A 25674-nucleotide genomic window follows, 5' to 3' on the forward strand; every position below is an offset into this window, starting at 1 on the left:
CCCCTCGGACCGTGAAGTAATTGAGGAAAAAAGAGTCGCTTTCAAGGAACACCAAAACTTCCCCCCCGAGTCTGCCTCTTAAGGCACCCAGAGAACAATGAGCCGTCGCTGCACTGGATCCCAAAACCCCAGGCCGAAATGCCAGGCAAAGGGACTCATAGACCTGGGAGGTTTCTTAAGAGCGATACACGATTCTACCAGATTTCTCGAACAAATACTGTGGGAAAGTTGCCAAGACTGGCCTACATAGAGTTTTTAGGAGAGAGTTATGCTCTGAAAGCTATAGCCCAATCTTTCAAATTAGAGTGGGACTCCCCAGTAGTGATTAAATCTGTATGAAGTCTAAAGTGTGCATGTGTAGCCTCAGGGTTTGTCCAACACTGCAGGGGTGCAGGAGAGATGCCAGGGTAAAATTTCCCCCCTTCCAAAGACCCTTCCTCGAAAACAAAGCTCAACCACCGGAGCGTTCTGCTTGGAGGCTTTCTTGGAATGCTTTTTTTTTTTTTATTACACAGGCTTTGTGTATACATCATTTTTCGGAGCACTGTTCCCAGCCTCATACTCGCACAAATGAAAAATGGTTTAATCTCGGTTTCTTCAAGCCGTGAGTTCAAATTCAGCCAATGTCCTGCTATTGTTCCCATGGTAATGACTCGACTGTTTGCCTAATAAGTTTAGTGAAAGAGAGAACAAAAGCTTTATTGTTCAAATAAGGCATTTAATAACGATTCCTACTTCTTTCACTATTGAATTCGAGCACGCATACTCTTTATCTTTTTTTTATGCAACTTGGCAAGGTTATGTTGTCGTTTATTATTTAACACAATAGGTCTATTGTTTGTAGGGAAATTTCACACATCAAATGTAGCTCACGTAATATCCTTGCTGCGGGGCAGCGATAATCCCCTTCGGTCCCTAATTTGTTAATTTTCACTGTAAACTATAAACAGCTGAGGATCCCTCTTATTCTGTGGGTACCTGATTCATTTGAGCCAGCCAACCAGCACACACGAGTCGGAGGAGGTCCTCCTGCACTTAGAGGACGGGACTTTGTTTCACAGCCTTATCTTATCTACGTCCCAACGACCGCACGTGCTTCACAAACCATTTAGTGCTTAGATTGGAGAGTAAATCTGGCGTCATGAAGGTCAAATTTGATGTTAACTTCCTTTGCATTTCTGGATTTTTTGCCCGATTTTTATTCAACTGTTGCTGAATAAACTGTTCCGGTGTCCTGGCGCCACTCGGACATCTATTTCCAGGTCCTTGTTGCTGCGAATGTATGCAGAGTAATAGTAGACCGCGTCTCCGTGCAGCAACTGGTGTCTGCGTAACAGCTGAGGGTCTCGCTGCTGATGTTGCATGTGAACCCCACCCAACCAACACATACAGTGCTCCTTCTTCTACGGACTTCACTCTGAACGAGTGGTTAATAGAGAGAGGGAGCAAAGATAGATCCCGGACGTGTATACACATGCATGCATACAGGAAGTGAGTCATTACATTCTATCAGGATCCATTTTCACAGACGTCTCCATGTGTGTTATCGCTCCGTCTTGTGGATGAAAGTTTTGACTAGCTCCCCCGTTAGTCATTGGTGACGACCGCAGTTGGCCAACCTGTTTCTTACACACACCTTCAGACGGTGACTAAGCAGCAGCGGGCTCCTTGAGTAAGGGCCGCTGCCTTTTATCAGACATAGACGGGCTTTCGTTCACACAGCGAGCGACGACCGGAGCGAGGCCGTCCCCGGCAGTGACTCGGTTAACAGACAGATGGAGCGATGGATGGCGGTTGGTGTAATCGCTGGATACTTTCCCACTCCCCCCCCCCCCACAGATGGGAAACTTCCTCCGTGCATCGTCAAACCTGTCTCATTACGTTAGCACCTTGGTTAGTGACAGGGAGAACGATTTTGATTCGGAGAAGTAACCCAGAACTGAATGTCTTCTTCTTGGCTCCCTACTTTAACTGCATAATACTGGAAGAGAAAATGTGTCTATGGAAGGATTTGGGAGCTATCTCAAACAATATGTCAGTTATTTTGGCCAAAATGATTCACTATATTATCCAGATAATCATCCAAATATGCTAAAGGGGCCACAAAATGGCACTTAAACACATTGGTATCACTATAAATTTTGGCTTTTATAATGAAAAATAATCAAATAAGTTGAGAAACTCCCTGCATAAATAGAGAATAAATAAAAAAAATGCATTTGTGTGTCCTGATTTTTTTTAAATTAGGCTTTATTTGTCACTTAACTAAGCTAGAAAGCTTTATTTCAAGTCCCTTTTATATATTTACGATTATCCTGGTAATGGAGTTTCACCACGATCAACTTCTTATGATTGATCTGTGATCCCACACGTCCCGACACTTAGATGGAATAAGATAAGATAAGATGCGGTAAAACGGTGTGTTGTTTCTAACATACCATGGCTCTATACTGCCTTCCACCGTTTCATTCTCCCACTATCAACCTGAACGCCTCCCGTTCCCAGGAGAGCCACATTATGTGGGCCACATCACTTCTTTGAGGCTCCGGTCCCCAGATAGCAGGAACATTTGTCTTTTTTTTTTTTTGCCATACGATGTAGGGCTAACCCACTTTCCTGATCCAGATCACACCGAGGAAGTCCTCCTTTGTCTTTTACCTCTAGACGGCTATAGAAGATTATTCTTTGCTTTATGTCCCTTTATCTCTCATTCTTTTTCACTGTTTGTCGTTGGATACGAGCTTCAACCTTTACTGTATAACCCAAGCTGACTGCCTTATGCCAACATAAGACCCCCACTGTGTACTGCTCGGTTAAACATTGACCAAAAGACACACACACACAGATTCCTACGTGTGGTTTAATTTACAATCCAGGACACTTGTTGTCAACCCCCCCTTTGACTCACCACAGACGGCTTTGAAACATGAGAGGCTTTGTCTCGATGGGAAAATACCATTCTCTGACACAGCGAGTATGCTGGACACTTTGAGAAATAGTTGCTCGTAAAGTTTTCTGGAGTGTCAAAATAAAGGTACCCCCCCCATCCTGTTATAACACCAGGAACACACACAGCAGAAATGTCTGCATTTTGTTCCATTTTTCTATGGAAATGCAAACCAATGAAAGCATAAAACCCAATAGGCATTGACAAAAAAAAAGTCACTTTGCACTTCACTGTGTGAATCCATTACAACACTTTAAGTTTAGCCGTAACTTCACCAGGGACAAGTCATTAACCTTCAGTTGCACACGGTCGTTAAAGCAGAGGTGTGTGTGTGTGTGTGTGTGTGTGTGTGTGTGTGTCGGCTCACTACACTTCACCTTTTGAGGCTGTTCTCTCTGTTTGCCGTCTCTCTCTCTCTCTCTTTTTTCATTTGGACAAAGAGGCTTTCATCCCTTGTTCCTGTACATCACATAACTACCTGACTTTATTGTGAAATAGATGGAGTCAGGGCCCCTCTTTCATACGGAGGTAGGCGGTGTGAAAGGAATCGATACAGAGGAATGTTTAGAGGTGTGTGTGTGTGTTGTGCATGCACTGATTTGTACTATCATTTCCATTTTGTGCGAGTTACAAAGTGATGTGTTCAAGTGAACTCACCTACACACACTGTGTGTGTGTGTGTGTGTGTGTGTGTTGCAGTTCCATCCTCTTGTAATGTAAAAAAGACTTTAGCAAAGGTATCGAGTCTCAGCTATAAATAAGCGGTCTGATAGGGGAAAGTGGGAGAGGGCAAAGGGGCACAAGCGCCAATGATGTTGCTCTTTGTTTTGATGATGCCGAGCAGGTGTTTGACTTTACGCGAGCAGATGGGTCTATTATGCATGTCTGCCTTCCCTGCATGCTGCATAGTGTACTAGTCCCTGCCAGCATGCCCGTGTTTTAATGTGTTTGTTTACTGGGCCCAGCGGCAGACGGTGCGGTGTCGGAGCTTGTTGTATCGTTGTGTCGTTCCTGCTGTCTCAGCAATTATGTGTCTGCCTGCTAGTTTTCCACGTTATTGCCGATACCTCAAAAACACAATAAAGATATCAGCTTGTCTGGGTGTTCGCTCGGGTGGATTTGGATGCGCCCATCCTGAAGGTGTGATTGATGGCCACTATGATGCCATGAAATATAAAGGGTTGACAAAATACGCTTCGAATAACCATAAAGTAACAATCAATCATATTTAAAACAACGTGAACCATTTTTCAGCACTAAAATTGGTTTTGGTTTCATTAATAATTAACATTGTTTTCATATTTACAGTTACAATGTGCTTTGATAACCAAAATTAATTGAGCAGCTCATTGCCTTTTCAGGTTAAAAGCTTGTATAATAACAAGCTCATATGTGCATGAATGTGTCACTTAAAGACGTCGAGGCTAAAGATATAGAAGGAACTTTCCAGGAGGTTTGGAGTGTTTGTGAAAACTGTGGATTCTTAAAGCGATGGTTCGGAGTGAAATGCACCCTAGGGTCATTTCCACCATAACATCCAGACAAATACGCGTTCAGAAGCATTTTCAGGTCAGGTATCAGGTCACTTGTTGACCTGATAATACAAGCATTTATAAAAATTCAGCGACACTTTTTCATACTCTCGCGTGAAACTCGCGTCACGGAAACAGCTGGGTAAACAACAGAAGTGGCGTCGGCGCAGCGGTAGCGTTAGCAGCAGAGGATAGAAGCTATCAGGCAAGTGTTCTTTTAAATAAACTCCTGGTGTACTTACAAACTTTGAAATGTCTCGTTTTGTGAGTACAGACCCTACGTGTACTACTGCAGAAGTTTGGTAACATTCCATGCATTATTAGTGGAGTAATTTACGAGATATACGAGATGTACCATTAGCTCCAGTACTCAGCCATTCGGCTGATAGCCCTATCTTGACCAACGTTGACCATCACTAAAAATGCTTCTGAGGGGTATTTGGCTGGATGTCATGGTGGAAATTGCCTCGGGTGCATTTTACCCCGAACCATCACTTTAATGGTTAAATATGATTGGAGCATGAGAAGAATCATTTCGGTTCAGAGTGGGAGAACAGGAAGTGGATCAATTGAAGTGGGTAGTTCACAGCGGTGGTGAGTTTCTATATTCCATCCATACAAACCAATTACAGCTGAAATGATGAATTGATTTACTATTTTCTGACATTTAATAACTAAAAGGCTCATCGATTAATCAGAACAAATAATTGATTACTTCTCACTGATGCAGTAAAACCTTATCAAATCCGATATGTATTAGTGTGTACTGTATGTGTAGATGTAATCCACACAGCCAGATGTGAAAACCAGCTGATTAAGGGATGTTTGCGACGGACTGTTGATGTGATTTTTCAATTTAATATACATTTTTGAACAAAACTCAAATATGTGTTCTTGAAAGGAAGGTCACTTAAATACCACCAATAAACATTTTAATTGGATTTCACTTCAACGCTACAACCAATTAAAGTCTGAACACAAGCATGACTCCTAAAACAAAAATGAGTGTAAAATATCTCAATAAATAAACCAAATCAATGACCGGAGCGACTCTTGTACGTTTACCTTTTATTGTGCCTCGTAGCCGACCAGAAATCAGTCACATTTAAAGATGTTCTGCTTGTCGGTTTGAGGTATGTTCTCCCTCATGTCTCCTGCAGATGTTTACATTCTTGTATTGTTTCTACAGATGTTTACATTCTCGTATTGTTTCTGCAGATGTTTACATTCTTGTATTGTTTCTGCAGATGTTTACATTCTCGTATTGTTTCTGCAGATGCTGACATTTATGGCTCCTGTTTTGAATTTGACCCAGACAGACTTTTACTACAAAGACGGCAGCCTTTTTGGTGTGAGCTCTACTAAAGCTATTTATTATGGTCTGGCAGCAGCGACCTCACAGCTAATAAAACTGCAGAATGTCATGTTTTGTTTTGAAGCGTGACTATTTATACGTTAAACAATATATAAAGTTTATACATAAGAATGTTATTCTCTGCTTCCTCTCTTTCTCTGTGTTTTATTTAACTTTTTTTAATCTGTGCATTTATTATTATTATTATTATTGACTTCCCTAAATGGAGTTTAGCATGGTGGCACATCCTGCTGTGTTGCCCTCTCCGCTCTGCAGAGGGCGCCATTGCTCCACTTCAGATCCTGCCAGCATCCCGGCAGTCAAGACGCAAGACCTTCCTCTCATCGTTATCAGCCTTTCTACCCAGATTTGACGTTCGGCTTCATATTCACCTTACAGTCATCGTTAGCGGTGGAAGAAATGCATTCCTATGATTAAACGCTAAATGAATTGCCTCGGTGTATACATCCTCCTCAATCCACACACATCTGTCTCTGTTACTGCAGAGCCTGCACCCCCCCGAGGGTACAAATCAATGGAGATGAATTGCCTGACGAGTAGGTTTCTCTTCCACTGAGCCGCCCGGTTCCTCAGAATGATGAGACGCTGCAGTCTCCTGTGACTGGCTGAGGTAGCGTTCCTGAAAGTCAGCAATGATTTCTGGGCAGCAGCCAGAGTGCTGTGCTTACTCCTGACGCGCCGCACTCCTGTCTCCGAAGGCATCTACAGGCCTGTTTGCCTCCAGTATGAGTGCTTGCCCCTCAAACCAGCTGCTAAAAACACTCCCTGTTCTGTATTTGCTGTGTGTGATGAAGCAGGCTCCACTTTTTACTCAGATATATGATTTCCTCTGGAAGAATAACACCATCTGCATGATTTGTGCGCCCCGTGTGCCGACATTTCATTTGCAATATTACTCCCCGACTTTGAGGACGACTGTGGAACGGAACGTTCACCGTCATGACATCCCCTGTATGTGACGTGGAAGGAGGATCAGATCACACCGACGGTGATGCATCTAATAACTAGGAGGACATGTCGATGAGATTTACAACGTCGTTACTCCGTCTCTCGTGTCTTGAGTTATGACCGCGTAGCTGTCGGCGCGAGCTCTGTAAAGGAGAACTGACCCTCCGGAGGGGATTTCCCCACAATGCATCTGGTTTCACGTCTCGCTGCTCATCGAGTCAAACAGATGTGACCCGGTCCCGTCATATTCAAATGTGTTGTGACGCACGTATTTACAGGAACAGGTTGGCGACCCGGCCCTTTGGACGATCCCATTCCCATGTGTATGTTGATGAGCTGACAAACTGCCTGGTGTTGTCTCGCTGGCGTTGTGAAATCAGATCCGTCTGGGAGGGAACGACCGCACTGAGAGAAGACACTCTGTAATAAGTCCTGTTTTGTTTCTTCGCCTGCTCTGTGTGAAACAACAGGGAGGACGTTTTGGCTTGGCAGGCCGTAATCAGACAGACGAACCTCCATCGGCTGCGTCGCTCTCCGTATTTTGAGACACTGCTGCCACATGTTCAGTGTGTGTGTGTGTGTGTGTGTGTGTGTGTGTGTGTGTGTGTGTGTGTGTGTGTGTGTGTGTGTGTGTGTGTGTGTGTGTGTGTGTGTGTGTGTGTGTGTGTGTGTGTGTGTGTGTGTGTGTGTGTGTGTGTGTGTCACAGTGTTTGTTTATGTCTGTTTATACCCGGGTGTGTATTTGTCTGTGTAAGTGCAGGTTTGTGTCTGTGTGTGTACGTTCTCAGTGAAGTGGGAGAGTGGTGGCCTGGGCAGGGTTGGGTTTTCAGATCGGGTCTTGATGACAGTCTTTGTTGTGGTTTAGGGCCCCGGCTGGTCTGGGGGGGTCCTATCCTGTTTTTTCCCTTTGCCCTGTTCGAGCTGCCACACTGTGAGCTATAGACTCCAGACAGCTTTGAGACTTCAGACGCTCCACACAGTCGTGAGGATGAGAAAGATGGCTCGCTATCTGAGGCTGTAAGATAGAGCTGCTGGAGAAGAGGAAGATGACATTTGTATGATAATCGTCAGTGTGTTTGTTTTCTTTATACTCTGGAGTATCATGTGGATCTCCATGGTTTCTTTTGGGTCTTTTCCAGGCTGCCTGTGTGAACACTGGGTCTGCTTTGTATTCTGAAGCACATGGAGTCTGATGATTTTAAAGGTTAATTAGGATTTATTACAGCCAGTCTTTTTTTTTCTTCGTAGCTTAATTCCTATTATATCGCTTATAATGATATTCAGTCCAACTTAATTGCGGAGATCCTGAAGCGTCCGGGTTGGAAAGATTTATACGGAGAAGAAAATGAAGGCAAACAAAGAGATTATTATCCAAACGTTGACTCTGACCTTTGCCGTAGTTTTGACAAAACGTTTCAGGTTCATTCACTTTTGGTTTCACCTCCAAATAAATTGGTTTAAATAATGAAAAAAACTTTGCTGTTTGATCATGAAAGCTTGTTTTTCTCGCTCCATCCGATTTGCCTCTTTGCATTCCTTGATCTTGGCATCTGGTGACTCTAATCCGATAGAAAATGATGCATATGCTGATTTGAAAATGTGTTTTTTATAGTATTTTACTTTCATCTCATCGCTTTCATCTTTTACTTTTTAATGCACAAGTTTTATGGACTCCATTCCTCATAGCTTTCCTTTCCGAGCTCACGTCATTGTCCTGTCTTACAATTAATACCTTTTTCTTTCCTCCGCCACAAACACCACCTCATGCTACATTGTCCACACACGCTTATCTGGAATATATCGTTGGCTTTCTGCCCAATGACTCAACCCCGACTCCGCCGTGTTTCCTCCAGCTGATTAGGTGTTCGGACAGGAAGTTTTCACCCGTTCAGGAACAAGGAACGCGCCGGCTATTGTCTGGAGAGCCGTCTCACCCCTCTCCTGACCTGTCGTGCGTACGTCTGCGTGTATTGACGAAGGGATTTCATCCAAATATCCTAATTTTTTATTTTCGTGGAACAAGTGATTCCCGTCGGCATCGTATTTACCCATAATCCCCTCCCTGTTTTGATCAAACCTGCAGAGTTGCTGTTGGATTAACTGATTGTGTAATGCGTTGCTTTCACTCCTCCCCTGTGGCAGCCAATTAGCACATCTGGCCCCGCAACAGTCAGATCAAGCAGCTAATCCACCATCCCATCAGTAGGTAATCACCATTAAACATCACGGGGAAAAAAAAATCCCAGTCAGGCCTAAAGCTGTGAGGCTAATCTACTGTCGCTGAATACCTGGGTTTGTTTGGTCCTTTTGTGGCTCCTGTCCAAGAAGCATCGGTGCTCTATGTTTGAGCTAGTCGCCTGCCTGCCTGCCTGCCTGCATCCCTGCCTGCCTGCCTGCCTGCCTGCCTGCCTGCCTCCCTGCCTGCGTTCCTGTCAATGAGATAATAGCTGTTTTCTGCCTGCCTCCAGGCTTCTGTCATAAGGTGTCAGTCGTGGTGTTTTTACTGCATGGAGATTTACCTGCGTCGTGCTTCAAGGCGCCGCTCTAACAGTCTAAAGTACGGCTAAATGGATTAAGTGACACTGGAATAATAAACCGTTGTCCTGTTGCATGTTGACTCTTTAAAAACAGCCCCACGTGTGTCGGTGAAAGAGTGAGAACAGCTGTGATGGAGGGAGAAAAAACAAAAAAAACCCTATCGCTTCATTCGAGGCCTGTTTTAACACAATTCAGCGTAGTGTTCAAGGCGTTTGAGTTCTTGTTAAGTGAATATTTTTCCAGTCTGCAGCGTGCCAGATCCACTTTCAGAGGGGGGGATTGACTGGATATGAATCTACACACACACACACACACACACACACACACACACTAGAACAAGAGTCCGTGAGTGTTTAGTGAGCACCTCTAACCCTCCCTCCCTGCACCCAACTCAACTATTTCTCTTTCCTCCTCAAGAGCAATAAATCTCCTGTATGTGTGCCGGTGTCTGCCACAGATTAGCAGCGTGATTTAAACTCTCGAAGGGCGGAGGCTTTTTCTCGGGGAAATGACCCGGCTACTGGCACCCCACTCCTCCTCTCCTCGGAGGTGAAAGGGCGTCTGCAGCTCCTTTTGTTTTCACTGTTTGTAGAAGGGTTTTAGAGGGCGTGCTTCAGAGCGATGGAGCTCCATGTGGGCAAGTGTGTGGAGAGAGGAACGAAAAGTGGCTTAATATTTGATTTACTTCCTAAAGGAGGAGTGATCTTCCTCATGACGGGCCCTTTAGTATCTCGGTGATCCCCTGAAATCCCCCGGTCCACACAGGAATACCAGAAGAATGAGTGAGCAGTTGTGACGCCGGCTTCCTGTTGAGTGGTCTTTGTTGTGGTCTCTCCCACGCCACGAGCAAGAGTCATCACACAACAGCTGGACCAGGTCATGGATTCACTAGGGGTGGGGAAAATATCGATGATATGATCCTTATTCTTATAGTCACTGAGAGTTGAGACTTACTTCTGGAGGAAAAGGGCAGCTGGCCTAAGCTTTTATTTTGGTAATTTTATTTATGCAAGTTATTTCTTGTACAGTAAGTTTTTATTTGTTTAGCATGAATAAATGTTACCTTTTGTCTTAAGTTTGCCTTTTTGTGATTACATCATCAGAAAATCACATTATCTTATACAAACTGTGTTGTTTTGATGCCATAATTTGCCTTAGCACACTATACATTATATACATTTTTGAATCAAGAATCGATGAGACACCCAAAGATTCACATCCCTAGGATTCACTCCTAGGATGACACGTGTATGCTCTGATGGCTGTAAACCAGAACCACCATGGCTGAGCTGAGAGTCACATGGTGTAAACTTTGGCGTGAAGAACAGGAAGCTGGCCACTACACAGCTGGAGTGATGGGGAGGAGAACTGTCCTCGCCCTGGCTTTATTTATGTGTTTATTTTAGTAGGAGGGACATATTTCTTCCTTTTTAAACACACTTTTCTTTATGACGGTATCACTGAATGTGTATTCGGGGAATATTGTTGGATAGGGTCAGAATTGCCAGGAGAGACATAAATGAATTTTTAAGAGGTTGAACGATAAAAGATTTAAAGGATCGGTGACACTGGGGATCCGCGCCATGAAATATGCATCTGGATTTGACAAGTGCTCGTGACCCTGTGACCTACTAAGCTACATACGTTTCTTTCTCAAATATCTGCCCGTCTAGTTTATTAATTCTAACAGCAAAACTGTTGTATTTTCTTTTTAATGGAACATTACATTTTTTTTTATCACACTTTCTTCCACTGCTATGACACCTCTGGGTGCTCATGACAAACACCAGCTGACGCGTTTCTAATTCCTCCGTTTATTATCAAGCCAGTAAAAAAGAACAAAGCTCCCCAGAATGCCTTGCTTCTGTGGTATTTGCTACTTGTTTGTTTAAAAGGGCGGAGGGGGCTGCTACAGTAATCTCTCCCCTCGCTCCGGTCTTTTTTTAAAGTTCATTACCATCACCAGAGGCGCGTCGCAGGGGTTAATTTAGCGCCGGGTTGTGGCGCGTCAGGGCGCACACAGTGGACTAGTTGTGCCGATCGCTCCTGCAGAGGCGATGCCCTTTTGTGGAGAGGTCTCTTGTCACACACAGAGGACAGACGGCGTTCACAGCCGGGACGCAGGGACACAAAGAGAAGAGCTGCATTTAAAAAGACTCCATTCTTCCCCCCCATCGACCGCTGGCTGTTGGCTGTGGGTGTGTGAGAGGATCTTTGTTGGCCGGAGGAGAAAAAAAGTAGAGGAGAAGAATACGCGCCGTGAACGGGGTGGAGGGGATTTTTTTTTTATGGACAGGGTTACTACAGTGCAGCCGGTGCTGTCATCCACTCCACCTATGTTTGCGCTCCCGGACGCTTGTTTTTGGATGAGGAGCTGAACTTTTACGCGTCGCGTTACGCGCAGATTACACGACACGCTGCTGCTGTCAGGATGAACTTTCTCTCCCCGGTACCTGCGGCGTCGGTTCGGCCGGATCATTAACTTCGAGAAGGTTTTTTATTTGTGTGGATATTTATAAGAAAGGATGCCAGTTGATAAATTCGCCAACATGGAGGAAAAACTGTGGATATTGGAGGACCTCAACATGATGTACATCCGTCAGATCGCTCTCAGTTTGCAGGTACGAGTTTATTCCCATGTTTCCATCCGAGCATCACTCTTTTTGTTGGAGCTCCTGTTGTCACCAGTTACACTTTGTCAGCTGTGGGGTGTGTCAGTGCTGGAAGTGTGTGTGTGTGTGTGTGTGTGTGGTCCTGTCACTGTTTTCACTTTCCTTCCCTGGATTGATTGACTATCAATGAGAGCAAGCAGAAGTGAGATCTCTGCTGTGTGTGCAGCTGTGCCTCTGCAGGGTGTAAAGTTGTTTTTTAACAGAGGCTCCGCTGGAAGAATCTTCTCTATACGGGACAAACAAGCGGAGCTGACACCGGTGTGGTCTCCTCCCGTTACAGATGGCAAACCTTAACACTGACGGCAAACAGAAAACAACACGGCGTGCCATCCATCACTCCCTCCCTCTGTGTGTCTCCCCTTCCAACGTGGGGTTCACGCTCGGTCCACAGCTGCACATATGGGCCTCCGAGGTCCCCGCGGGAGAGAGAGGGAGTTTTTTTGAGAGTATTGTCTTCTGAGAAACACTGAAAGGAGTGAGATCTGGTCCTTTTTTAACTTTCAGAGGGAATAACTAAAGAATTACTGTTTTTTTAAACACATGGTGGCTGGAAATACACTTTTGTTTTCTGGACCCGTAAGGTGAAAAGATATGTGCTGTCTGTGCTGCAGCTGTTTTTAAAAAAGCACACTCTTTCTCTTCCATGATATGTCAACGGAAATCTGGTCCAAAAAGCCTTCAGAGCGGCTGAGTTGATATTACTCACCGCTGCGTTGTACCTGCTGGCGCTTTGGCATCAATTTCATGTTGTGAGGTGTTGCTCTGTTTATCTGCCTCTGCCACAACACAAACTCTCGCCAGCTTCAGCTTAGTGCGAAGCCTATTTTCTTTCTGGGACGGTACCGTTCCCCCAAATTGTTGATCTGCCTTTTTAAAACTCTCAGTCGACACGTGTGCTGCCGAGTTTTCCTGAGGCTTTTCTAGCACCTGTAGCCTGAAATGTGCCAAACAAGCTATCACAAGGTCCTTTTCCCCCCCCCCCAACAACAAGTCAATCAGGCACTAATCAGATTATTAGTTCCTGTCACAGAGCCTCCTTTTGACGAAGAGGCTTGTTTACAGCTCGGACTTTGAAAGTACTCTGTCTGAATATTAGATCTGGGGGCATTATGGTGGAATGCAGATAACAGGCGTCGCTGTCTGCAGACCCTGGTGTGCTTTTAGGCATTCAGCTGTCTCAGTTTTATTCCTGTAAATGCAATTGCAATGGTAGGAATGCATCATAACAAGATGATGAGCCCGTATTTAGCCCCGTGGGAATCTGGCTTGTCACTTCTCCTCTTTCGCGGGGAGTTCGGAGGTCAGAGCACGGCTGCACGGAGGCATGACTCTGCCATAAGCAGGGAGATTTTCGGATAGAAAGTCGCAAATATGAATATATTTTTTTTGCTGGTAAACACTCCCTTGTTTGCTCACTCACTCTCTCTACCCCCTTCCCATGTCTCCTCTGCCTGGGTGGGTTTATGAGACAGGGATTCTTTGTATGTGGCTGAGCTGCACAGCCCACAGTCTAACTGTAATTTCAGCTATGGATGTGTGTTTTTGCCCCGGGGTCTTTCATAAACGTCCTGCTGGGTCATTGCACTGTAAACCTTCCTCTCCTCCTTATTTCTGCTTTTCCCTGCGGCAGCATATATCTGACAGCCACTCCTATATTTCATGCACACACATGTGTGGCGCACAATATTCATTATATTTATAGACTGCACGGATGTACACCTTGTGTGTTGCTGAGTTTTACTGCACTGGTGAGAGGATAAGTGTCCTTTTTTGTAAAAATTGAGGAGATCATGCATGTCACGGTGCTCCAGCATTCCTCAGGCTTGTATAAGTGCTGTGTCAGGAGGGGGGAGAGACAGAGAGCGGCCATTGTGTTATTTTCAAGCCCAGTAGGAAGAAACTTCTCTGCTCTTCAAGTTTTAACAAGTCAGTTATAATGGGAACGGCTGCATTCTTGGTGTACCGTTTTCTTTCGTCTCCTCCTCCACAACACGGCCTTTTCCTCGAGTCACATGTGAAAAAAGCATGTCTGTCCACAGAACACAGAGGAGAGGTGGCTGATGGGAAACAGGAAATGGTCTTGTGTAATTGTTGTTTCCCAGCGGGAGCGACAACATGATGTCACCGAACCCCCTGCCATTAATAGACACATGCACTGCATTTCCTGTCCCCGCAAACCTTTTAATGTCCTGTTTTCTTTCTCCCATCCTGCTTCTCGGCCCCCTTCACCTTCTCAGGCTGTGACCCCCCACCGTCCTGTCCCCCCGCTTCTCATTGGTATCGCCCGAGGGCCGTAGATGGACACTTTCTCCCTGGTCTAATTTTAGCCCTCAGACTGGCCTTGAATGCATGGATCGTGGCTTCGCCCGAGTTAAATGTGGACGTTTGTTAAAGGGTTTCTCAGGTCAAAAGCAGAATCTGTGTTGTGTTCATTCTGTAAGTCGGTCATTTGTTCGTGAAAGTACAAAGCTTTCTTTTATGTGTGATGTGTGAGTGTTGACCTCACTGGGTCAGCGTGGTCCTGCTCTACAGAAGGCTTGCAGCCCGGGGCATCAAGCTGCTGCAGCTATCATACCAACGATATCATCTGATGAAAGATTGAAGAGATACCTTTTTCAGGGGGTTCTGCTGCAGTTGTTTTGTATTTTTAGAGTTATTTGGACCCAGAAGTGACCCTCAACTATGTGTTGAACCAGATGGGAAACACCAACCGGGAAGTGCAGCGAGATGAAAACATGTGAAAGAGCAGCTGAACATAATCAACCGGATAGCATGCTAGTAAATAATCTCATAAATTAAAACTTTATTTGTAATATTCATCACAAGCAGCAACCACCAGAAAAGTGAAATCATTGCAGAAGTGTCTTTTCTCCACTGGCCATCAGGGGGCGACTCCTCTGGTTGAATAAATCTGATTGCAGAGAAAACGACTCTACTTCTAACTTGATTTATTACTTCAGTAAACATCGTTAACATTCATTTATGGACTCAATTGCTTTTTTCAAGTCTTCTTCAATACAGCATGATGTTCATTTAGTAAATTATGGTCCTGTTTATAGTAAAATAGATAAATAAAGTATGCTTTAGGGCATGGTTGTAGTCATTGAAAGCTCAGCTTGTGAACCTTGTTGACGATGAGCTCTGGGGGGTCGGATGTGAGCTTCTTGCTGCCTCATGTTTGACCTCTCACACGCTCCCAAAACCCTAAACTTAGCTGTGGCCATGCCTCGGATAGTTCTGCGAATTCTAGACACCAAAGGCAGGCGTTGGATATCCCTCGGCTGGTATTCATGCAGCCTCTCTTCATCGCCGCCTCGGCTGTTTGAACGAGTGGGGACATATCAGAAGTTGGTCTGTCCACCCAGATCAATGCAGCTTCTGTTTTCTATTTGAAGCACTTGCACATAAATTTGTTCCCTTGCACATATTTGTTGTCATGTGTCTGAGAAACGCTCACTATGGCTACATCCATACTTAGAAGCCTTCTACGTGTCATTCCTGGTGCTACCAGACATTTCCCCACTGCTTTCTAAATGTTGGAGGTCCTTGAAGGGCAAAGGCCAAATTGACAGCCGTTAATCCCTGTCTGCTTGTGGACAGTAAACCAGTATCTTCCTGTGCATTCCAGCTGGACGGATGAGTCCCGACCTGGATGATGCACTTGTTAGAAAGAGCAAAAGAACAATCTTATTCATATGCATGTGAGGTTTAGGTCCAATCCCCTGGCTTACCATGGTCTAGCCTTGTTGTTGCATTTCACTTTTATTTGCAGTGAAAGTGTGTGTGCGACAAGCTGAGTGTGTGTTAGTTCAGCTGCGGTTGTTTAGGTAGCCTAAGTTACACCAGACCTTGCTCCGCCTCAGTGGAAGGTGTGCTAAAGCTAACAGCGCTCTCCCGTGTTACAGGATACAGTCACATCTCAGCCAAAGGCACATTCCTCCACACCGCTAACCTGCTGAGCTCGCCCCTGTGCGCTCCTGATAGTTTTCTGTGAGTAAATATTTGCAAAGAGTAATAAGCCAATACTGTAAGCTATATAACCAAGCCGGAGTGCTTTGGTTTGATTAGCCACATTAGGTTTTATCGCCACGGAGTTTAACCGTTAATGTGAGTTATTTAAAACGGGCTTGGATGGAATAGTTTCCTACGGTGTCGCAGCAGCTTCAAAATGAATGGAAATAGCGAGGTGTGTTCACTTGTAAGTGTTATGTGGTGTAGTCTGTTTGCTGTGTGTGTGTGTGTGTGTGTGTGTGTGTGTGTGTGTATTTGGCAGGGGGTTCCAGTTCCTCCAGTCCTATATGCCAAAGAAGCAGAGCCCAGAGTGTGTGAGGTAGAGGAGAAAGGAGGCTTTGTGTCCCATCAAACACACCCATCTCTCCCTACCAAGTCCTCCTCTCCTTCTTGGAACCACACGTAGCTCCTAACTCGTAGCCATCTCTTCCAAGCCTTCCTCTCTCCCCCCCCCTCACCCCCTGGATTTCCCCCGCAGAGCTCCCCCTGTACCTCAGTCCTCACCCATGCGGCGGTTAGGAGGGCCAGCACAGGTCTGAATGGGCACACTGTGTGAGCAGGAACCGGTGAGATGCCGCGGTCTGAGCCCAGCTTCCTTTGGAAAACAGCAGGCGTGAGCCGGGAGGGCGAGAAGGAGAAAACACAAAGCCCACAGCCTGGAGTTGCTGTTATTGGAACATCGACCCGACTCCCTGCACCTTCCCAGCTTCTTCCTTTTTGTCATCCACGTCCCCTCTCCTCGCCTATCTCCGCCCGGATCCATTTGATAATTTCACCGTCTCCTCGCCGCCACTATCTCAGCTCTCCTTATTCCCTCACTCCTTTATCTCACCCTTCAGCATCACCTTTTCTTTTAATCCTCCACTCTTTCGGCTTTCACCTGCACAGACACAAAGCGTTAGCAGTTAAAGATTTTTTTTTTTTTTTTTTTGCAGCTGCATAGAAAATTGGAGTCACTTTGAATTTAGATTAAACACATTATTCAAATCGGCTGTTTGACTTATATCGACAGCTCAAAATCACTCTTTTGAAGTGGAGATATTTAAAAAAAAGAAGGCGTATGCCTTTGTAAAACATGTAATTAAGGACTTCTGAGCATGTTCTGGAGACGCAGCTGGTGGCGCGGGCTGTTTAATCAGGTGGTTGTCTTTGAAAACACATTGTGTTAAAAAAAAAAAAGAGCATTTGGTAATGTGTTTAATTGAGCCTGTAGATGTTGCTTTTGTGTTCGTCCATATGGATGCAATTAAGGCTCGCGTCTGCGTTCTCTGTGTCTTCTCTGTAGCTCGTGAGATAAACTTGGTACGCGATTGTGTGCGAGTTTATGGCTCATGCAGCAACTTTATTGATTTACTTGTGGTGAGGTCTATGTACAGTGTGTGGGGGGAGTTTTCAGTGAATACATTCAGTCTATTTCTGTGTGTTTTCTGATCTCCTCTCAACACTGTTGCCATGCAAAGTTAGTGGCCTGGAACCGAGAGAAACGACAAGCGAGGCAAGAGCTGTCTGAACGAGCAATTAGCGCCATTTAAAACGATCCGTTCCCCAGCGGAGTCGATGGCATCTGTAGCATCTTGTGACTGGGCAGCGTGTGTTTGAGCAGCAAGCCAAAGTGTCTTATTGTGTCACTGCAAACTGTTGCTGTGTGTGTGTGTGTGTGTGTGTGTGTGTCAGGTGGAACAACTCTGTCAGTATTTGGACGGCTGCCGTCTGACCATCTGAGAGTCCTTTCTGCTTTCATCAAGGACTTTTCATTAATGAGGTCATGCCGTTATCGCCTCCGTCTCCAGCGTCTGGGAGAGACCCGCTAACATCACACAAAGAGCCGCTTGCTTGGTTTAATGTCTATTCATGCGAGTCCTACCAAATGTCAGCGACACAAGAGAAAGCTGAGCAGATGGCGTCGCAGCTCGGCTCGGGACGAAATGAAACTTTCACATCGTGTTCTGTGTTTTTCAAGAAAGACAGAAAAGTACATTTTATATCCTGTATTTTTGACATGAGGCTCTATTTTTCACTTGTCTACCGTGACAACAAGCTAGACAGCTTTTTAAAGTCACTTGATGATATTTACAATCATCCCAATAAGGAAAATTCACCATGATTAACTTATTGTGAGTCTTTTTCTTTCCCCTCTGTCGTCCCATCCCTCCTCACAGCCTCCACAGGAGGCTTCGTTATCACTGCAACAAGAGACCAGCTTGAGTTTTATGTGACTTCTGTGGTTGGATGCCTTAAGATTGATGCTTGTTAAGGAACACCTAAATGCCAAAGGCGAGCTGTCACAGGGGAATTCCAGGGTTTAGAGGCTGAGGTGGATCCGAGAGGCCAAGGCTGCTGAAAAGAAGAAGGCCCCTTGTTGTGGGACGAGGTGTTGAGAGGCATGGCTGAGCTGTTCCACCCCTTAACAACTCCCCCCTGCCCCGAAAAATACAAAAACACACAACGATCTGCCTCACCATGATGAGATCAGTGGAACAAACTCTCCAGGCGGATGATGTCATGGTCGAGACTTGGGGTCAAAATCTCGGGGTCACATTAGGAGAAGATGTGTGCGTGTCTGTGAGGGAGGAGTGGGTATGATGGCCTTTTGAGAATGTTATTTTTCCTTTGTGGTGTCTGCTTGCACACGCACACACACACACACACACACACACACACACACACACACAGCTTGCAAAGCTTCGTCAGGTTGAAGGGAGTCCATATGTTGATGTGTGTGTCTAATCTCGTCATCATTAGGAGATGAAAAGGTTAATCCCTCTCATCATCAGTGGGGCAGACTCGGGAACTGGGCAGCGATTCTCATTCTTATTGGTTCTGGGGGGGAAACGTATTGCTCGATTACGATTGGCTGAGACCCCTGTTAACCCCCGCCTCACCAAGCCGCTCTGAAACGCCGCGTCATTGGTCAGTATGTCACTACACACAGGCTGGCGGTGGGTTATGTAGGTACATGTGTAGTTTATTGAGGGACTATTTGGGGCCAACACACACACACACACACACACACACACACACACACACACACACACACACACACACACACACACACACACACACACACACACAGAGCTGGTGTCCTCACAGTTGGCAACAGCAGCTGTCACTGTTACGTCCATGAAGATTGACGGTCAGTATATTTAGCCTTGAATATGATCACTGTTTATTTAACTTGCGTAACGCTGAGGTCTACATTACAAAAGCCGTGTATCTCTAATGACATAAGTATCCCGTGATGTTTATCAGGTTTCTCATGTTCGTTGATACTGTTGTCGTGATGAGATCTCCTGTTTTTGTCGTTTAGATTTACAGATAAAGTCGGCGTAGGCATGGAGCAATATGAAATCATACCGGTATCATAAAACACATTTTTATTACTGAAACACAACCAAATAAGATTATCATAAATATATAATACATAAGATCTCCCTGCATAAATAAAGGATGAATAAATAAATCCAATGTATTTTGTATCCTGTAGATCAAGTCACAATATTTACGATTATCCCTATAATGGAAATTCACAATTAACTTATTGTTATCCGCTATAAACTCCTCCATGGCCCCACCCCTACTCCGCGGTTTAGTCAGCATGCAGACTACACTGCCACTGCCATGAGATGTGAATGAAACATGTCCTCTGTGTCATAACCAAGTGAATCAGTCGGCCTGTGGTGTTGATGTCACGTCTGTCTGGTGTCGACTCCCAGCATCCTGTGACGTGTCCTTCGGCACCTCAGGGTGCCTCACACTGGAAGCAGATCATGTCTCTGCATGTTTCTCGGTCATTGCATAAGACAGAACTATGACAGACACACCACAATATGCACACAGTTACTGAGACTGGAGTGACTCATCCTGGGTCAGTCTCATGATGTTGCCATGCCCTCTTATGGCCAGTAGGGGGCTGATATGCTACCCAATTTGAAGGAAAATAAGGGATTCTGTTGTAAAACAACTGATGAAAGGTAAAAAAAAAGAGAAAATAATAATGAAAATATTTATTATGGCTGCACAAATTATATTAAAAATGTTTATTAAAACAGTAGGAGCCTGGACTGGATTGTAAATAATGGGCCACCATAAAATAAAATCACATTATTCCCGGCACCTTGCAATAAAGCAGTTGGAGTTTACCCGTGCTCCGGTGCTTCCTTTGGGTCCGTTTCTGTGAAATTACCCAGAGACCTATATTCAAACAAAGGGGCTTTGGAAAAAATGTCATAATTATAATAATAATTCAAAGTCACCAGATTAAAATCTGCACAAACCTGAGCTGTGAATTTTTTGGCTAAGCTAATTTTCTGTGAAGTTCCTCCTTCAGGCTGTGATGGGAATTAAGATATAATTCTTATTCACGCATATAAAAAAAGATTACAAATGAAACAGTATCGGTGTAGAAAGATGTCCTATAATTAGACACAACATGGATCTTTCTACCGAAGGGAGAGAGACATCTTTAGGATGTACGGTAGCAGCGGGGAAGAAGGGAAACGCTTGTTTGGGGAAAACACTGAGTCAATAGGAAGCGCTGGAGTCCCGAGGGAGGGGGATGAGTATAGTCTGGTCGGAGGAATGTCCTCTCATCCTGTCAAACTGTGTGACGGCACTGGGAACGATGGTAATCATTCACTCAGCTGGTTCATCCAAGCTGCATCTTATCAGATTCCTTCCAGCATAACATCGTTTAAGTCACCGGGGTTTTTTTAGTCTGCTGGCATCGTTGTTGTCTCTCGCCCACGTTGTCCGCTGAACCCTCCGGTGAACTGTGATTTGTCTGGGACAGCACTTCTCTGGCCGGCTCTCTGGCCCGGCTCCTTGCTGATGAAACCTTAATCTGATTAACTGCAGGATATTTACAGCTCTAAGTCCTGAGTTATCAAGGCTCATCTTGTTTTTTTGTCGCACACGTCTACTCACACAGATGGATGAGCTGAGAGGGAGAGGGAGATTTGTGGGTTGAAGGCAGATTTCGCTTCGGTAACATTCGTGTTTTTTTGGTGATGTAACGCCACGAAAAAAAAAGCCCACTCCTCCTCTGTGGTCCTTGGCTCGAGGTAAAGAGCAGCGTCCAGATGCACAGATGTATTATTGCACCGCTGAGATGGACTTTGTTGCTCCGTGTCATTAGCCAGGCTGCCCACATGGCTGACTCTCTCCTCCTCTCATCCTGATCCTCCTACATGTCATCTGCTGCATCTCTGGATCTCATTCTGCTCCTCAACCCACAACACAAGTGTTTGTTTTTGTCTCACATCCATTTCACTCTGCTAATATTCAGGAAAATGTTAAAAAAAAAAAGACAATGAAGCTTTGCTGTGAATTCCCTGCAGAATTCTATCCTAACATTCTGTGAATCTGTAGTTCTGGTGTTCGTATTTCCTGGAGATAAAACCCTCTGTCAGCTGATTCACCTGAGGGCCGGTTTATTTCCCACACTCCATCCTAGCCGGACTCATCTGTGTTTTCCCCGTTTCCACCTGCCCCACAAATCACTCCCATACATCACCGGCTGACAAGGCGATGCCCTCCGCTGCACGGTAACTTCCCATCGCGCTGGTTCGGGCCAGGCAATGAGCAGAGGCAGGCACCGAAAGAGAAAAGGGCAGAGGGAGACGGATGAAGACTTATTTCTCCCCCGAAATGATAAGTTATCCTGTCAGAAGTATTAAATGTACCAGTTGTAGGCTGCTAGCCAATATTACACTGATGTGTTAATATTGGACCTTTTAATTTTTCATATGTAGATCAGGCTTTTTGTCTAAGAAATCATTATAAATGCACTTTTATTGCTAGAGGAAATTCCGTGAGATGGTAATGACCATATTTTAGTTATATCATAAATTATCGCTGTACTAATCCAAGGAATTTATAGTCTATATGCAAAGTATCTCCTCTCGCTGCCTTATTTGCCTCTTAATCTGAACCGTACAATGAAATTCTGATGTTTTTTTTATAGAAATGTATTTTAAATCATGGCAGTGAGGAAGGACTCTTGGGGGGGAAAGAGGGATGTTTTGGCTCCTACTCTTAGGAACGCAAACAGCATATTGACCAGTCCGTTGTGAGAGAGAGAGAAAAAGAAGTTGAGTCATAATTTAAAAAAAGAAAACGCCTCTTTTCCACTGTGGGCGTGTAGGCACACAGCGACCACAGTGGGTTTTACTGACACACTGGCAACCCACTTCAGACCAAACTCACTCATTTCAGATTCTCTGGTAGCTTCAGACTGTTTGGTGGGATTTTCGGAGGGACCCCAGATCCCCATGGGACAGTAAACACCACATGTGGACTACAAACCCCAGAGGAACCCTCTAACCTTAGCAGCCTACATATAATCTCAATGACAGTGTGTAACACTTAATAAAATTGCTGCCACCGACACCCAGGGGACCCTCGTGAAGGATCCCGGGACGCAGCTCTGAGAGAGGCTGCTCTAAATGACTCTCAGCTGTACGCGCGGATTAGACACAGACGCACGCGCGCGCGCGCTCACGCACCCGCCTCCTTAGAAACGGCTTTTGGTTGGTCCATCATTCGGTCAGTCTTTATCCTCCCTTGTGCTCTGAGGGCTTGTGTGTGTGTGTGTGTGTGTGGATCCGGACTGGAGCTGCGAGGACGACGACGACAATGATGATGAAGATGATGATGAAGACGCATGACCGCTACCGTTCCCAAACCTCCAGGAGTGGAGCTCGTGTTTCCTGCGCGGATCCGTAACTTCTGGGCTTAATAATAAACGTCAGCTTGTTTTTGCCTCTTTTTTTTTTCATCGGATATTTTTGTGTTTAGTCTCCACGGAGCTGCCTTCTTAAAAGGGAGAATCTGAGTTTAAGGTGTTTCACCGGGAGCGTGGGACGTTTAACGGACGTCGGTGCCGCGTGACGCGTCCGCGCGGCCAGGTTTTGGAGAGTTGGGAAGCGCTGCTGTTCGGGATATGATGAACAACTCAAAGAACCAGAGGGTAAGAGAGCTGTGGTTTGGTTTCAGATTCAGACTTTAAGATTTAGAGGAAACGGAGAAATGACAGCTGGAGCCTGAAACACGTCACAGCTGTTTATGAGAGATTTGGAGACATCTTTACTATTGATTGGTGCTCTTGTTTGGAGAGACGCGGCGCCACAATCGCCAAACCCTGAATTTTAAACTTGTCTGGTTTATTCCCATATTCTGCCTTCCTGATTGGTCTAATTAACATCTGTTTTGAATTAATAACATATTTTGATCAATTCGGCTCGGTGCTAATCCTTTTATTAACAGAATTCCAACTTTTAGAGTTGGTTTCATAACAATCTTTACTGCCCATCATGCGTTTTCATGAGGGCTGTTAAGGGAATAGATACGTTTAATTGCGTAATTGGTGTTTACGAGGTATGCCGAATTAAAGAGTGGTACCTCATGATTCTAGACATATTTAATGTCATGTTCTGCAGGTTAATAATGTATGCTAATAGGTTAATAGTGATTGTTTTAACATGGGATTGTATTTGTATATGACTGGAAATTGTGTCTCTTCCATCAGAGGACAGGCAGTGTGCCATAATTATATTTCCTGTGGACATTAGGACCCAATTCAGCAATAATAACAGCTATTGATTTGTTTGTCACCTGAAATAACTCCCTCCCTGTGGCCCTCTGAAGGTTACATGAGTAGGTGGATGGTAACCCTCACTTTTACGGTGTCTGACCGCACTGTGCCGTTTCAGCCAGCCTCTCTGTGACAGCCGGGGTTACTGCAATCATGACTTGCATCTCCCAGGCATCACCCTCTCCTCCTCCCGTGTGATTAAATCTTTCCTAAGTGCCTTGAATTGGCAGCACGAAAATAGCTGGAGCAGAATAGTCCCGTACATGTGAGAATATTATGTTTTTTTCCCCCCTCCACGAATGGTTTTCACATAAAGCAGTTTTGGCTCAGAGGATGCCGGTCCACAAAAGCAGAGATATGTCTCTCATGGATTCATATTTCTATTTCAAGACTCAAGTTTGCCATGTTTTCCACTTAAACACATGCATGATAACCGCAGAGAAGTGCTGAAAAGAACGGACAGCTCCCCAAAGGGTTGTTTTTCGTCAGTATGCTAACTCTTCATAAGAGCAGATCCTGAGTTCGTGTGACAGGTTGTGTGACGTTGAGCACATTTGTACCGACTGGCGACTCAGACCACTTCCAATCATCTACTTTTCTATCGCCACTGAAACTCTACCCTCGCACAGATTAACCCAACGACTGGCTGCATCTCTCTCTGTTCACTTTGCTTAATGGCGGGCTGAAAGAGAGAGAGAGAGTTTAGATTTTAGTCTCACGTTGATTCAAAAGGTCACCTGCATCAACATCAGTCAGACGTTGAACGAGCAAGACAGATGTGATCTTTCCATTCCTGGACTTCAGCCTTGTGTGTGTGTGTGTGTGTGTGTGTGTGTGTGTGTGTGTGTGTGTGTGTGTGTGTGTGTGTGTGTGTGTGTGTGTGTGTGTGTGTGTGTGTGTGTGTGTGTGTGTGTGTGTGTGTGTTTGCAGTGCATAGAGAGCTCAAAGCGTAGGGTGTGTATTCGTTTTGTCCCCTTCCACTGTTAAAACCACAGCCATCTCGGATCATTAGTAGTGAAAAGGTTACTGATGCTCTTCAGTGGGACCAGCCTCCTCCTCCTCCTCCTCCTCCTCCTCCTCCTTTTATGCAACTTTCGCTATTCATCACACGCTGTGGTCTGTTGAAAGCATTTCTGCTTATGCTTTTCATTGCGTTTGCCTTTATGAACTGAGGGCGGGGGAAGAGAAAAGTCAGCATCCAGTTCCCTCGCTGTGGAATCCTCCGGCCCGTGTCTCAACAATCAATAACCACTTACTGCAGAGGAGCTTCCTGCAGTCAAGTCTCTGTCCGTCCACACACAGCTTTCTGTCTCTCTCCTCTTTTTTTTCTTTCTTTCTACCTGTCTATCTGGATCTCAAGTGTCTCCTCTGCTTGTATCCGCCTGTCTCTCCTGCTTCTCATCCCTTCCCCAGCCTTCACTCACCTCTGCAGTCACGTGGGTTTCCTCTCTCGGCCCCTGCTCCGTGTCTGCACTAGTAGAGGTCATTCTGATACGTCCGTTGCTTTTTCTCTTTTCCCCAAGGAGGCATCTGCTGGGTTTGAGATAGGTAGGGCTTCCTCAGCCCGAGCAACACAAGGGGGAACTGGAACCCATTACTCTATGTACTCTGGCATGACAGCAGCTGTGGAGGAGGAAGGGAGGCTGAATTGGACTTTATTTTGTGTGTGTTTGTGTGTGTGTGTGTGTGTGTGTCTCCTTGAGCCAGTTGTCCTCGGTCCAGTGTGAAAAATGAGCCACTTACACCTTGCTCTGCACAATATTGCCTCACCGCCCACCCAATTATAGATCTTTGATCTCATACTTATTCATACACAATCCTCCCCTCTCTGGGGGTTTCCTACTTTTCCGTGGAGTTCTCTTTGCCGACTTCCTCTCCTGCTGTCGGTTTCCAGCTCATGACTCAAATAAACGCCAGCAGAGCTGTCTCGGTAATGTTCCGTCCTATTTTTCTTTCTCCTTTTAGACGCGAGTGTTGTGGCGGGGCAGAGTGGCTGAGTTGTCGTCGGGGTTTGTCCTGGCATGCGTGCCTCAAAGCAGAAAGAAGAGAGAGGGAGAGGC

At 45.3% G+C, this 25674-nt stretch overlaps 1 protein-coding gene across 3 annotated transcripts in view; it reads left to right on the forward strand.

Annotated features, from left to right (window-relative positions):
• Window positions 1-25674, forward strand: part of rtkna (rhotekin a) — a 52662-nt gene that overhangs the window by 5071 nt on the left and 21917 nt on the right. Inside the window, exon 1 of one of the 3 annotated variants that reach the window (XM_084025762.1) lies at window positions 11458-11961. The exons of 1 other annotated variant lie outside the window; for it this stretch is intronic. In XM_084025762.1, coding sequence (XP_083881888.1) covers window positions 11866-11961 — 96 coding nt within the window. In that variant the 5' untranslated portion in view covers window positions 11458-11865. Of the gene's footprint in view, window positions 1-11457; window positions 11962-22687; window positions 22991-25674 lie in introns of those variants that run through there. One more of the 3 variants, XM_084025763.1, reaches the window with a different exon arrangement.

This window comes from Eutrigla gurnardus, assembly GCF_963514095.1.
Source record: "Eutrigla gurnardus genome assembly, chromosome: 13".
Classification (NCBI taxonomy): domain Eukaryota; kingdom Metazoa; phylum Chordata; class Actinopteri; order Perciformes; family Triglidae; genus Eutrigla; species Eutrigla gurnardus.